This window comes from Plecotus auritus (assembly GCF_963455305.1).
Source record: "Plecotus auritus genome assembly, chromosome: 1".
NCBI classification, from domain to species: domain Eukaryota; kingdom Metazoa; phylum Chordata; class Mammalia; order Chiroptera; family Vespertilionidae; genus Plecotus; species Plecotus auritus.
The window spans coordinates 240,157,728-240,172,736 of NC_137770.1; the positions used below are offsets into that span (position 1 = coordinate 240,157,728).

At 44.9% G+C, this 15,009-nt stretch overlaps 1 protein-coding gene across 8 annotated transcripts in view; it reads left to right on the forward strand.

Annotated features, from left to right (window-relative positions):
- Positions 1–12,457, forward strand: part of LDB2 (LIM domain binding 2) — a gene marked incomplete at its 3' end in the record, with an annotated part of 329,582 nt that extends 317,125 nt beyond the window's left edge. Inside the window, exons 6-8 of one of the 8 annotated variants that reach the window (XM_080668257.1) lie at positions 1,308–1,431; positions 5,465–5,616; positions 10,801–12,456. In XM_080668257.1, coding sequence (XP_080524383.1) covers positions 1,308–1,431; positions 5,465–5,616; positions 10,801–10,851 — 327 coding nt within the window. Of the gene's footprint in view, positions 1–1,307; positions 1,432–5,464; positions 5,617–8,068; positions 8,174–10,800 lie in introns of those variants that run through there. The other 7 variants (XM_080668253.1, XM_080668255.1, XM_080668256.1 and 4 more) reach the window with 7 other exon arrangements.
- Between the last annotated feature and the right edge of the window lie 2,552 nt (positions 12,458–15,009).

Below are 15,009 nucleotides of genomic sequence, written 5' to 3' on the forward strand. Positions count from 1 at the left end.
AATAAAATATATTTAAAAAAATACATTTTCCCAGTCCTTAGACTTTCTCTCTGAAAGTGTTTCTTATTCTCCTAGATTAGATGCAAACCTTGTCTGACCCTGTCTGAATCTAGGAGTGGTTCTTCTTGGATGGACGATCCATCCTAGCTTGATTTGTAGAGGTGACTGTGGAATCCTTCACTCTGTTTGGCCCCAGCGTCAGTGGCTGGGGAAGAAGTAACTTCATAATCAAGGTGAAATGGGCTTTAACCAGAAAGAGGGAGGAAGAACTCCAGGAAGAGGGGACCCAGCAGAGAAAAAGCAATGGGGCCTCTAAGGCAGTGTTCAAGGTGAAGAATGGCAGAAGGGAAAGGGGCAGAGAGAGCCGATGAGGGTGGAGATTGCAGGTGTGTCTTTCATGAAATGTGGTTCTTCCACATGGGCGGGCACATTGCCAATGTTTGTATCACTCCATCTCAGCAGCCATGGAGGCCTCATTCCAAGTCGTGGTCTCTCTCCTCTTAGATACTCTCAATGCAGTGGTATTCTGAGAAGCTTCCAACTGAGAAGGAATTCAGAAAGTCCAAGGCAATCCGAAATAGATTTACCTCCTTGTTTCACTCATTAATCTTTGTCATCAGAGATCTTGGACTAAAGGAAAGCTGAAAAAAATCTAACCAAAGGGGACCACGCGTGCAGAACCACCGAGAAAGCTGCCATCCTGAACAAATGCCAGCATATGTTACTGACATTATCATCATGTGTAAAATACAAATGAGTGCATGAAAAAATTAGTGCTCATCATGGGCCTTTGTAAGGATTAGGATCAAAAACAGGATCTGTAGTTGCCATTGTGTTCTTTCACATTTCAAAGATGGCTTTCACTGCCACATAATCTCCATAAACTAGCATTGTCACTCGCAGTGGGTGGTTTTACAAACAGGGACAGCAACAGAGTAGAAATCTGAGCCTGCTGTGCTTCAAGGCAGAGAGCTTTTTTCTTTAACAGGAGAGAATCACTTGATTTCAGAATAGAGTTGCATTTATCCACCCAACTGTCTGGACAGACTGTGTGTGTGTGTGTGTGTGTGTGTGTGTGTGTATCACATTCAGCTATGATGTGACATTATAAATGATAGTAAATTAAGTGGGTTTTATCAAATGTTGGTAATATTTCTTCTCCTCCAAACTTGTATAGAGAAAATCAAAACCAGGGGGAGAAAAGAAAAGTACCCTTAAGCTTCCTAATTGATTCCAGCTGCTCACATTATTTATTGCAAATAATATTATCAAGTAGTGAAATGCCCACGCCTTTGAACTTCTTGCAGTTGTGTGTAATACTGGAGCCAATGCAGGAACTGATGTCGAGACATAAAACTTACAACCTCAGTCCACGAGACTGCCTGAAGACCTGCCTGTTCCAGAAGTGGCAGCGGATGGTGGCACCGCCAGGTATGACCGTGTTCTCCACTCTCCCGCTAACTGCATTTTCTGTGGCTTCTGCTGAGGGTGAGGAGATGTGAAAATGAAGGAAGTGATTGTACGTTTATCAGGAGAATGAGTTTACTAGGGATATTCTGACCATGATTTTGGACTTAGAGGCATTAAATTGGTGAAGGGCAAACATGCTTAGGAGTCGACTACCATCTGCTCATTTGCCAGACTAGAACCTGAGACCCAGAGAGGTAAACTGATTTATTTAATGTTACTAAGATCTTCGGCAACACTGAAATCAGATCCCATGGTTCCTGGCTCTCAATTCAGTAGTTGTTCCACTGGATAAGACTGCGGGCTTCTCATGGCCTACTGTTATGCTGGTACTTTTTTTATGAAATGACAGAAATTATAAAATATGGAGGGAAGCCTGGCCAGCATGGCTTAGAGCTCGAGTATCAACCTATGAACCAGGAAGTCACAGTTCGATTCCTGGTCAGGGTACATGCCTTGGTTGTTGGCTCAATCCCTAGTGTGGGGCGTGCAAGAGGCAAACTATCCATGATTCTCTCTCATCATTGATGTTTCTATCTCTCTCCCTCTCCCTTCCTCTCTGCAATCAATAAAATATATATCTAAAAAATAAAATAAAAACAGAGGGAGGAAGGAAGAGGAGAAGGAAGGAAATATTTTTTTCTGTTTTAAGGGTACTCTGACCATGAAGAGAATACATGAAAGAGTCCATTCCTTTCACAGCCCTAGAATGCAGTGGAGATAATAGAGTCTCCTGCTGGGGTTCTGAAATTACTGCTTCAAGTCATCATTCATTGTCTTACTATCTGATACATTTTCACTCCCAGGCATGTGTTCAGCCTCATTAATTATAAAAGCAAAATGTATCCATTTGCTAAAAATTATTTTTAAAGAATTATTATTAACACAAGGCATATAGCTTTCTGAATCACAAAATATAATGGTCAGCTTCCATTGGTAATTGGCCAAGGGTTTTATATAAAATGAACATAGATATAACTATGCACATATTTAGGAAGCTGAGAAAATGAGCATTATTTTACAAAGAATAGTTGCATCCCCATCTTGGAGAATTTTACAGATTTAGAACATTAATTTTTTAAAATATATTTTTATTGACTTCAGAGAGAAAGGGAGAGGGAGAGAGAAATGGAAACATCAATGATGAGAGAGAATCATTGATTGGCTGCCTCTTGCACACCCCTCACTGGATATCGAGCCTGCAACCCATGCATGTGCCCTGACTGGGAACTGAACTGTGACTTCCTCATAGGTCGACACTCAACCACTGAGCCACGCTGGCTGGGCTAGAACATTAATTTTTTAATATATAACATGGGCTTCAATTGGCCTCATTTTTTCTTTCAATATCAATAAGCCTTTATGAAAAAATATTCCACTCACTTAATGTTTCTTTTAAAGTATATTTTATTGATTTTTTTACAGAGAGGAAAGGAGAGGGATAGAGAGTTAGAAACATCAATGAGAGAGAAACATCAATCAGCTGCCTCCTGCACACCCCCTACTGGGGATGTGCCTGCAACCAAGATACATGCCCTTGACCGGAATCGAACCCAGGACCCTTCAGTCTGCAGGCCAATGCTCTATCCACTGAGCCAAACCGGTCAGGGCTACTCATTTAATGTTTTGAGCATCTATATTTTCCAACATATGCATATATACCTTTATATTACACATTAATTCAGTCATTTATTCAACAACTAGAGGTCCAGTGCATGACATTCGTGCACTGGGGGGTGGGGGTGTCCGTCAGACCGCCTACACCCTCTCACAGTCTGGGACCCTTCGGGGGATGTCTGCCAAGGGGTCGTTAGCCCTGCTGTGGAGGTGGGAGAGGCTCCTGCTACCACCGCTGCGCTTGCCAGCTGTGAGCCCGGCTTCTGACTGAGCAGTGCTCCCCCTGTGGGAGCGCACTGACCACCAGAGGGCAGCTCCTGTGTTGAGCGTCTGCCCCCTTATGATCAGTGTGCATCGTAGTGACCGGTCATTCTGCCATTTGGTCAATTTGCATATTAGCATTTTTTATATAGGATTATTTATTGAGCCCCTACTAGGTGCCAGGCACTGCTTTAGCCACTGAAGTCACAACATTGAATAAAAGTCCTAGTTTCAGCCCTCACAGACCTTCTACTGAATCCTCACCTTATAACCTTATGAGGTATTTATTGTTATTCCCATTGTATATAATGAGATCTGGGGTGTAAGTTTGCCAAAATCAGTTTCATAATTAATCAATGAAGGAGGCCTGTGTCACAACTGGTTTTATGTCTCCCAAGTTCATGACTCTATTACTAAATTATATTTCCTCCAAGTTTTGTGAAGAAAATATAGATATTTTTGAAGTATCAGATTTCAGTTCTTGAGGTCAAAAGAAAAAGATGCTTGTCGGGGGAAACCTGGATATTTGCTTGACTTTAGAACAGCCGTGGGCAAACTACAGCCCGCGGGCCGGATCCAGCTGTTCTATCCGGTTCTCTTGCTCTCCCCTCCGCTCCTTTACTTTGAATTTATATTAGTTCACACAAACACTCCATCCATGCTTTTGTTCTAGCCCTCCGGTCCAGTTTAAGAACCCATTGTGGCCCTCGAGTCAAAAAGTTTGCCCACCCCTGGTTTAGAATATGCTACTCAACTCTTCTCCACCCCATGATCAATTCTATTCCCTTGTTTTCATAACCTTCAGAAAAAGCACCCATAGCTCTCTATGAATAGATATTTGGGCCATTTGATGAAAATATCTGAATATAAGATACAAAATATTTATGAAAGAAGAAATGGTATATAATTAGGAGCATAATCCTCTTCTTCATCAAAAAGCATGAATAACTTGGTAGACTAAGCCATCTTTGTAATGAGCCTTAAAGGAGGTTCCCCCATCATCCATCAGAAAATGCTACAAGGTATTTGGGTTCAGATTGGCCCCGGCTTATTTTCTCTCCATCAGAATTGAGTCTATAGAAGGATTAGCAAAAAGGATGCTCTCACCTGCCATTTCCAATTTATTTAGTAACTGCCTAGAAAAGGCTTTCAAAAAATTTCTCATTTACAAGACAAAGATTATACTATCACCTAGTTAATATGAAGTGCTATGAATATAAAATCGTTTTGACACAGTACTAGTAAACATTAAAAGTAGAAAGTAAATATGGAAACACTGAGTAATGCTCAATATATAATAAATGAATAAATAATATTCCTCTTACCACACATTACCATGAGTCCCCTATATTTTAAGATGCTACTCATCCTTCAGGTGTAAAATATTTCTATTTCTAAATAGGCCTTTCTTGAAAAAGTCTAGCTTTCCTTCATTGATATGCTAGCTATCTCATACTAAGTTGTTTTTTTCAGAAATTTTGAAATTAGTAGCATCCTTTAAATATCAGGGTCTAATCTATGGAACTTGGGAACCAATACTAACTTGGGACTCCCTCAGTTTTGCATTCATGGCTGATAGAACTGGCACTTCCTCTTCTTTTTAGTTGAACATTTCAAGGTGTAATAGAGATGAGCTGCAATATAACACATGGCCAGTAGGGGCTGCTGTCACACACTGGCTCACTACTATAACTAAATTTCTACTTTTACCCCTTGGAGACCCCATAGCGATCCCAGAACCCTCCTTTTGTTATAAAGAAAAGGTTAACCAGAGGGGGGAAAAATGTTTTCCCCAATCTTGTAATGGTATTAATCTTTTTAATTCAACTATGAAAGGAATACTTGTAGCTTACCCCTAAAATATATTAATAGATTAAAGGCATATGTAAAATCAGAAATAACTATTAGATGCAAATCATTTTATCTAGCTACAACGAAGTTGTACAGATTTTGTGCTAAAAATCAGCCAACAGCTGACTCCCTTCACTTTTTGTAAAGTTAAAAGAAATGGAAAAAAATGTAGAGAGTCCACTCTTTTCCATTTACAAAAACAGCTGCAGAGGGACAAGGTCTGATGGTTGTCCTGGACCTGATTCTCCTTCCCTTTTCCATATTGCAGCAGAACCCACACGGCAACCGACGACAAAGCGGAGAAAAAGGAAAAACTCCACCAGCAGCACGTCCAACAGCAGCGCTGGGAACACCGCAAACAGCACTGGGAGCAAGAAGAAGACGCCGGCCGCCAACCTGAGTCTGTCCAGTCAGGTACCTGTAAGTCTCGCTTTCCTCTTAGGCCCGAAATCCTGCCTTTGCCTGTCTTCCAAGTCCAGGGGCCCTGGTTCAAGTCTCTTTTAGCTGCTAATGCATCCTGGGCAGGCTGGGGTGGGGGAGGGGAGGCAGGCTGGGTTTGGGATGGGAGGGAGGGAAGTCTAGCCTGGAAACCTTCCCCTGCAAACTGGGAATTGGAAAGGAACATTAAGAGTCTGTGCTGCAATGGGACCTGAATTAAAAAGCTGTCAGAGTCACAGACAGGAGATATGTCACTTAAGGTTTAATTAAAATATCACTTAGCGGGCGTGCCTGGTGGTGTGTAAGGGGCTCTCGGCACCATCACCGGAGACCCGGTGCTGCCCTGGAAAGCAGCTCCTGGCGCTCAGGCTTCTTGTTATAATTTGACTGGGCCTCCCCGACATGGGCGCCCCTCTCATTCTGAGACCTTGGTAATTAACGCGGCCACTGAAGTGCAGCTGAGTGGGTTTCACTTTACCCATTTCCCTAGCCGATGGAGGGGTCAGCCCCTGGTTTGGCCTCCACTCCCTTGACCTCTAGACCCCTGTCTTTTGTTTTGGGGTCTTGACAAAGGAAATGGGCCACTTGGAAGGGGGCTTCTTTGAACACCAAAGCTGATCGCTGAGGGCCATTCCCAAATCCTGCAAACTGTACAGGTCCCTTCTCGATCTTCTATCACTTCTCTCCCAGTTCTGTCCCTTCCGCTTAATTTCCTCCGAATTCCTCAGCCTGGTAGAATGAGATCACTTATCGCCGTTAGATGTATATGTTCCTCTGTGCATGTGCTGTCTCTTCACCACCCCACGATTCTGTGTGGGCTGCCTCCTCTGCCACCTGTGCCACATCACCTCAGCGGGGGTTTGACTGTCAGTTGAGTCCCGACACTTTCCTAGTGCTTTATGGACATCCTCTGGATACCATGTCTGCGGAAACGTTCTCCATCTCTTACTACTTCCCTCAACCAATACAAGTTCCTCTTTCCCTCTTTCTCGCTCCCCCCCCCCCCTTCCTGGTCTGTTGTCCTCACGCTTCATGTCCTGAGAATAGGCCTTTCTTTCACAGCAAATCTCCGCTTCTAAATGTGTGCTTCAAACCTGTCCCCCACCCATTCTTACTCACCTTCCATCAGTCAGTTCTCTTTGGCTGAAACCAAGCCCATCACTACCTGAGAATTACCGGGGTGGCGGGGACCCTGCCCTCCTCCACAAACAGAGGGTGTGGTTTGCATTCTTTAGAAGGAAAGGGTCATGGAGAGAGTGGCCAGCCTGTGGGGAAAGTACTGTTTTAATTTTAAGACCACAGTCCTTAAGTAATGGCAGAATCACCTCTGGGCTTTGAGCTGGGCTACTGCCACCTAAAGAGTCGGGGGAGAAAATATCAAAGGAGAAAAGCAGTCTTTTTATGAAGGTACCAGTACACTATTCCCACTCCGGGGTAAATTGGAAAATGCAAAGAGAAAATGGCCGGGTATAAATAAATCAAATATCCGCCTAAGGAGTTAATTTATTCACCTAATACTGGCGTTTTAGAAACTAACATTTGTTAGTTTCCTCTGATAAATGAAAAGGCACAGTGACTGCAAGAATTCAGATCAGTTCAACAAATAATATCTGAGCTCCTACTGTGTGCCCCACGCTATCCTAAGTATTGACAATACCAAGATTAAAAAAAACAAACCAAAAAAAAAATGGTACTGTCATTAAAGAGCTCAACATCTAACCGAGGGATGGCCAAGAGGTTCCCTCTCCCCTGCTCAGTCTCCTGGTGTCAGCTCACAGGGCACAGCATTGAGGATTCTGAGGCCTGGGCTGGGTTTGGTGGGCCATCCATTAGGCTATAGAGCAGCAACATACATGTGTATTTTGACGAACCTGGCCTGGTCAGAATCATTTCAACTTTACCTTAAAGAGCTCCTAGTTTATTTCGCTCCATCATGCTCCTGTCCTCCAATCAACAACTGGATCTTAGTGGAAGATGCCAGTGTCCAGAGGATTTTTAATGAGTTGAGACCCTTTGAGCTTTGTGAGAACAAAGCACGTGTTGGAAAGTGAGGATAGAATTTCAGCACTATCCCCACACTATGCAATTAAAGATGTTTTAATTATGTAAAACTTACAGACGGTCACAAGAGGCAGGGAAGGCAACCAGGTTAGGAGAAGGTGCAAACTTCCGTGTGTACCCTAATTGAATAGATGTTAAATGATGAACATTGGCTTGTAGGGACCACGTCTCGTAACCCTGTCTACCAAATCACCAAGTTTTACTGCTTACAAGCACAATCTGCAGACGTGGCAGCCTCATCCAAAGGCACGAACAGATTCGGTGTGCCACCACGACCACAGCCGTGGTCTGTGTGGCTGCTGCGGCAGCAGCAGGCGTGTCTGGCGAGGACTAGGGTTTAATCCTTGGATTCTGCTTCTCACTCCATGAGCAGGGGCTAGGAGCCATCCCGAACTGCAGCCTCAACCCTGGGAGGGATGGAGACCTGTGTCATTCAACAGCAGTGACCCCTTCTGGCCAATTTAAGGAGAAGCATTGAGGGGCCCTGAAAGGAGTCACTTCCAGTCCTCCTCAGAGGTTGGTGGTCCTTGCACGGGGGATTGATTAGTGAGAAGATGTGACGTGGGCAGAAGCTGGTGGCACCTCCAGGCCTCCGGCGAGGAGCAGAGGTCTGCCTCTTGGGGAGCCGAGGGCATATGGGTTACTCTCCGCTGGACCAGTTCTGCCTCCCGGGGACACACAGATAGCAGAGATGGGAAGGAAATGCAACTCTCGTTGAATGTCGGGGGGGATTTTTAAAGATGTGGAGGGTGGGGAAAATGATGCCAACATCCCCTAGTTTGAGGCCGCCCAGAACATGCCTTATGTCTCCATTCACTTTGCGTGAGGATAACTAATCAGAATGGCTTGAGTAGAGAACCACTATCCTCATCTAGAAGTTTAGAGAAGCCAGGGTGAGACGTGTGCCTAAGTGGCCTCTTCTAGAACTTGCCATCTATTAATCACACACAGACATGCACGTGTGGTTATGTATCTGGCTAAGGATATTTCTCGCAATCAGGAAGGCAGCAGTGGCATCTCTCTGACATTTAGACCGCTTAAAAATATCTGTGGCCGGGCATCTTTTCCAGCTGTTCTTAGAACAGAGATCCATCAAATATATTACACGCCTCTATCAGCCCCATTCCAAGTGATTCCAATCACTATTTTCATAGCACTTTTCTTGAATGGATGTTATTTTCAGTTACAATGAAGGCATCTGGAGTGTTGGGAACTTTTTTCCTAATATCACGTTGAACTTGGCTTCTTATTTTTCTCTGCTTTCCCAGTTATGCCTACTTACCTCCTCACACTCCCCCAGCCTCTCTTGATAACCTCACACTCACAATACTAATGCACACCCGTGGTGGGTTCTAACATTTTTTTCTTGCCCAGTGACACCTCACACATGCATTTGGCAAGCGTGCTGCATGTTAAGTCATGAAAGGAGGTTACCCCTCGTTTCGTTCTCTGCCTGGTCTTGCCCTATTCTTTCCACCTACCATTCTCCTGATCATAAGTGCCTTTTCCTAACTGCCTGTAACTAAGTGGCATCTTTCTATCCGGAACACCCCCCGTGGGTCATCTGGCAGCTGCCCTGGCTAACCAGATAACGTTGTCGCCTCTGCGGAGGCCACTTTTCATCTAAAACCATGTCAGCTTTCTTGCCAATCTCACTCTGTGTCTTTTGGGTCCCACCTCAAGAGTCCTCCTGAGTCTCCTAACATGTCGGTATCATGCCATAAGTATGTCCTTGGAAGCACACATTTGATTATCCTGCCAGAACCTACATGGCTGTGTGTACCCAGTGTATGCTTTAGACATTTCTCTTTAAAATCATCCTTATCAAATCCCGAGAGTGATTAGCCAGAAAACACAGTTCGGAAGCCTATTGATTATCTCCCCATAGTTCTGGGGCAGTCAACCCATCAATCAAACAAGATTTTCCATTCCAAAATAATCCGGGGGTAATTAAGGGATTTGTTTCATTGGCATCTTCAAAAATCTGAGCGCCCTCTGGACCTTCCCCTGGCCTGATAGGCAGTGTTCTACTAGCCTGCCCAGGAAAGCCCTCTCTTGCTCCAGTGAAGAGAAATGTTGCCCAGTTGTCAAGGCATTTCATCAAATAGGCCTTCCTCTACCCTCTCAGGGAATGCACCCTTACATCTCAAAAGCATCTGGCCCAGTCCTGCCTTTCCCAGCCTCTCAGAAACTGACAGCAGCTGGAGTCAGTGCACTTTTAGAGAGACTATTGCTCAGAGCCTGCCCAGCAGTCCCCTCCTGGCAGGTGTCCTGTCCCAGGCCCAGGTCACCCACCAACCCCATAGGGTCCCCTTTGAACAAAGAGGCTAGAACTGAGCCCTGTGCATGTGCCCTTCTCCCCACCCTCGCGCCTCTCCATCAGTGGCCTCCATGATGCTCCCGGCTGCAGTAGGTGGCTCCCTTGTCTGCATGGAAGGACAATTTGTACTCAAAGGAGTGATTCGATGGAGTCGTCTTGCACGCTTCCATTTCTGATGATGACCAGCTTCATCAGTGTAATTGCAATTAGCACTCTTCATCTTCCTTGTATGGCACCAGCTGGACAGAGCCGTTCTCTTCACTGCCCAGATTGGTGGCAGAGTTGCCTGTGTGGGGATAGGTGACAGGCACCATGAAATAACAGATGGTAAATTCGGGGCTTGTTGGCAATCAGCAAGTTTTTGCTAATGACTTAATTAGCTATGCAAATTGTCAAATCAGTGTGAACATTGTTTTTATCGAAAACTTTACCTAAATTAATTACCATAATTAAGTAGCAGAATGTCAAGGATATTGGCTGCATTAAAAGGGCCTGGCTGAGTAGAGAAAAGAGAGATTCTGTCTTCAGTTAAAACATATACCGTCCTCATGACAGAAAAAATGCCATTAGGAATGGGTTGGGTGACTATTGCAGAATTGCATCCGACCCACGTTCCCGCCTAGTTTCCAAAAGGCCTTCTTCAGAGGTCCTAAGTGGAAGTGGCGGATTTTCGGAGGTACTGACCCAGCAGAAGGTTCCACCGCCCTCTCAAAAGTCCCCAGTGTCAGCAAGTTAAAAGCGTGGATTTTTTTAATTTTGAAAAATCCATTTTTTTATTTCTGCAGATTGCTAGCATTGCTCGCTCTCCGGTGTCAGGCTGCGCACTAAGGACATAAACTCGCGTGGTTGTTACACGTCAGGAGGCGATGTTTATTTCCTGTAGAAATCAGATATGCACCTCGGCCCCCCGACATTGAGACTTGACCCCGTGTACAGTCCACAAGTGTGTCTGTCCCAGGTCCCCCAGCTCCTCCCACTAGTGTTTTAGGCTGAGCTTCTCTCTCCCAAGGTTTCCCTGTAATAATGTCAGCTGCTGTTCACAGGATGTGATGGTGGTAGGAGAGCCAACTCTGATGGGAGGTGAGTTTGGGGACGAGGACGAAAGGCTAATCACTAGATTAGAAAACACGCAGTATGATGCGGCCAACGGCATGGACGACGAGGAAGACTTCAACAATTCACCTGCCCTGGGAAACAGCAGCCCGTGGAACAGTAAACCTCCCGGCACTCAAGAGACCAAATCAGAAAACCCCCCGCCCCAGGCTTCCCAGTAAGGCTGACCCGACCGGCACTGGATCCACCGTCAATAGGCCCGTGGGTGACACTCACTATTTCAGATCACTATTCACAGGAGAGAAAGGAGGAGACATAAAAAACTTTTTCACGCCAATACCTATTTCTAAACCACAATGATCTGAGTTTCTTTTACTTTTATTTTTTGTTTCTTTTTTAACTGAGGGGATCATTCCAAATAAACTTCCATGACCCTCCCCCGGAAGCCTTCACGGGTAACATAGATACTGGCACTGATCATACTTAAAACAAGAGCAGACGCTAACGCTTCTCCTGGCACGGTGTTCACCACGTGTTTGTTAATTTCCTTTTCCCTGCATCAGACGAAGGCCACCTCGTCAATACGCCCTCAGTGCTCAGGATCCCGTTATATGCCGAACCTAACCACAGATGACTTTTTACTATTGTAAAATATTTTCTGCTTTTTGACTTGCATCTGAGAGTTTCTTGTTTCAGTAAAAAAAAAAAAGAAAAGAAAAATATCCACTTTAGGAAAATAATTTAAATGTACCTTTTTGGGTTGGTTTTTTTTTTTTCTTCACTTTTTCTTTCATTGGGTAACAGCCAAGAGGGCCCAGCAGGGTAATTTATGGGCGAGCTAAAGCCAATTGGTTCTCCAGCCCGTGTTGGTGCAGTTGAGCCCAAGTTGGTGCAATTGAGCCCGAGTTGGTGCAATCGAGCCTGAGTGCTGAAACAAGAAATGTCTTTTTGTCATCAAAGTCACCACAGCAGATTTTTATGTAAGAACGACACTTGGCCCCTTGAGAATTTATGCATTTGTAAAATTGCTGTTGATCCAAATATTTTCAAGCCATGTAATCCATTCCTTTTGTGTGCAGTTTAATAAATCTGAAACTCCTTTGTGTTTTTTATTGTATCTTGAGTTGACCGTTGTTTCTTTTCATCATATATTGCTTGTATAATAATTTGTAAAGCTCTCGCCTGGTTCTTTTATGGGATTTTTTTTCCTTTGGGGGCAATGCCAGTGTATTTATGTGAAACTTTATAAGAGAACTAATTTTTCCATTTGCATATTAATATGTTCCTCTACACATGTAAAGACACAGTGGCTCCGTGTGTTATAAAACAGCTGTATTTTATGTATGCTTTACTGATAAGTGTGCCAATAATAAACTGTGTTAATGACCAATGTGGTGAGTCCAGCTGTCTCTGAGCTCGGGCAGAGAAGTCTGCCCACAATTGTGAGAAGCACTGAGCTGGGTTCATCGCCCAAGCTCCACATGGAGTGGAGTTAGAAAACCTGTGCCATCTTGAATAAAGTCTGGGTTTTTTTCCCTGCCCACTGCATTGGGAAGATGCAGGAGTGCTTTTCAGTGTGGGGCACTGTGCCACTGAGGGCACACCAATGAGAAGGGAAGGGCCCGCCTGTGCCCCTGGAGGTGGCCCAATGGAAGGGCAGTGGCTTCCACAGGCTAAGCGCTTACCCTGAACCCAACAACAACTCTATTTCAGCTAATCCTCCCAACTCCACAAAAAGGCATGGATATTCCCCTTTTCCCTAAAAGATTTGCTACACAGACAGTATGGAAAATGTACTGGAGGACATTTTTGTTAAAAGCACTTTCCTCATATTTTTCCACTTTGTACCAATGAGGAAGATGAGAGAAGAAGCTTGTGAGCATTTATTGGCTGTGTATTGAGTACCAGGCAGTTTTAATTGATCATTCCTGAATTCTGGAGAGGGGGGGCGGGGGTTGGAAAAGACAAGCGAAGGGAAGGTGTATGTCTTGGGCTGGGATTTCCAGAAACAGAGCCTGAGACCAGGATTCCGGGACACGAGATTTATGAGGGCTTGTTCTTCAGGGAGAAAAATATTTAAGGGGGTTAAGGGGACAGAATAAAGAAGGGGAAGGAGCCTAGAAAAGCTGTGGACTCAGGTAGTCTTCTGCCTGGGCTGTGGGGGCAGGGCTAGGAGCATAGACCTCACTGCAGAGGTACTGCCTCCTGAGCGAGCCACCAGACTCTTGTGACCCTGAACCAGTCAGTCTGTGGCTGGGCCATCCCCAGAGTGTGTGGGGGATTGTGACCTTCAGGGCATTTCTGCAGAGAGGAGGCCAACTAGGAGGCAACAGTCATAGCATCTCAGAGAGGCTGGTCCCAGAGAGGGCATCTGGGCAGGACATAGTCTACCCCACTGAGTGACTTGCCCCATCTCATAACTCATGGGGAACACAGTTGGGGCTTTAATTTGGATCTCCCTTGACAACAAAGCTTGGATTCCTTCTAGAACATCACACTGCTTCCTAAGGAAAATGTATAGTATAATAGCAACAGTGCCAAAGGAAACACAGGGAAACTACTACTTACTGCTTCCCACTTGGAAGAGAATTTCCAATTTATCCCCAACCCCACCTCACCATTTTAGGTTTTCTTTGATCAATTCTTTAAAGTTACCATATGCAGTCACTGCAGATGATGCCTAGGAAAATGTGTTTGACACCTGTTTCTGTTACCCATTGTTGCATAGCATAACTGTACCACAGTTAGAGACTCAGGAGGACAGTTTATTATTATCAGTTACCTTTCAGAGAGCTCATTGGTCTCTGCTGGATGGCCTGCTCTTCGGGGCTCAGATGCTGCTGGGGATGGAGTCCTCAGAGGCTTGACTGGGCTGAACATCCATATTGGTGGTGCACTCGCTTTGCTGGCTGTTGGGCAGGAGCTTAGCCAGGGCTATGGACCACAGTGCCTTCCCATAGCTTCTCTGTGGGGTTCTCCCAGAATGAGGGGTGGGTTCTGAGCGGGAATGTTCTAAGAGCCAGCATCCCCAGGGAGGAGAGACCTAACTTGCCAGTGCCTAGACCTAAAGCAGTGTTACTGTGTCTTGGTGCTGTCCATCAAAGCAGCCCACATTCAAGGCCCAGAGGCATGGACTCCCCCTTGATGGACAAGTGGCATAATGCCTAGCAAGGGGAGGAATTGTGGTGGCCACCTTTGGAAACAAACATCTACGAAATCCAAGCAAGTCTACAACTGGTCCTCGCCTACCCGCAGTTGTATCTTTAGCCTCTGGGACCTGATTCGCCATCTACCTAGATTCCTGCTCATGTTCTGAACATGCCAAGTGCTCACATCATGTGTCTTTGCATGTTGTTTTTTTCCCTATTGGGATGCTGACCCCACCTTCATACATAACCAAAGCTACTCCTTTAACAGCTCCCCTTGATTCTCACATGTTCTGAGGTGCCTCCCCAGCTCTGCTCAGAGTCCGTTCTCTGAGGCCCAGGAGCACTTAGTTCTTGCTTCTACCTTAGCACATTCCTTACACGTTAGTGTTGATTATCCCTCACTGTCCCACTAGAATTTTCTCAGTGTGAGCAATCTAATCATTTCCACTGCATCCTCCATATCTAAACTCCATCATACATGTTGGGAATAGATATAGTGAGAAGCTCCCAAATTAAGAAATCATAACACCACTGTTTACCACTCATTGTCCTATTACAAACAGTGTGCAATGCTATGGCACAACACAGGGTGACGGTTATCCCTGTAGGTAAATGATAAGGTGAGCTATGGATGTATTCAAGTTTCTCAGCGGTCAAATCAGCACAAAGCAAACATCTTACAAGCACTGGCCTAAGCCTAACTTCTACTATAGAAACCCCAAGAGATGAGTCAGGCCCTGAATAACCCTAAGGGCAACCATTTATTAAGTGCACACTATATGTCAGTCACTT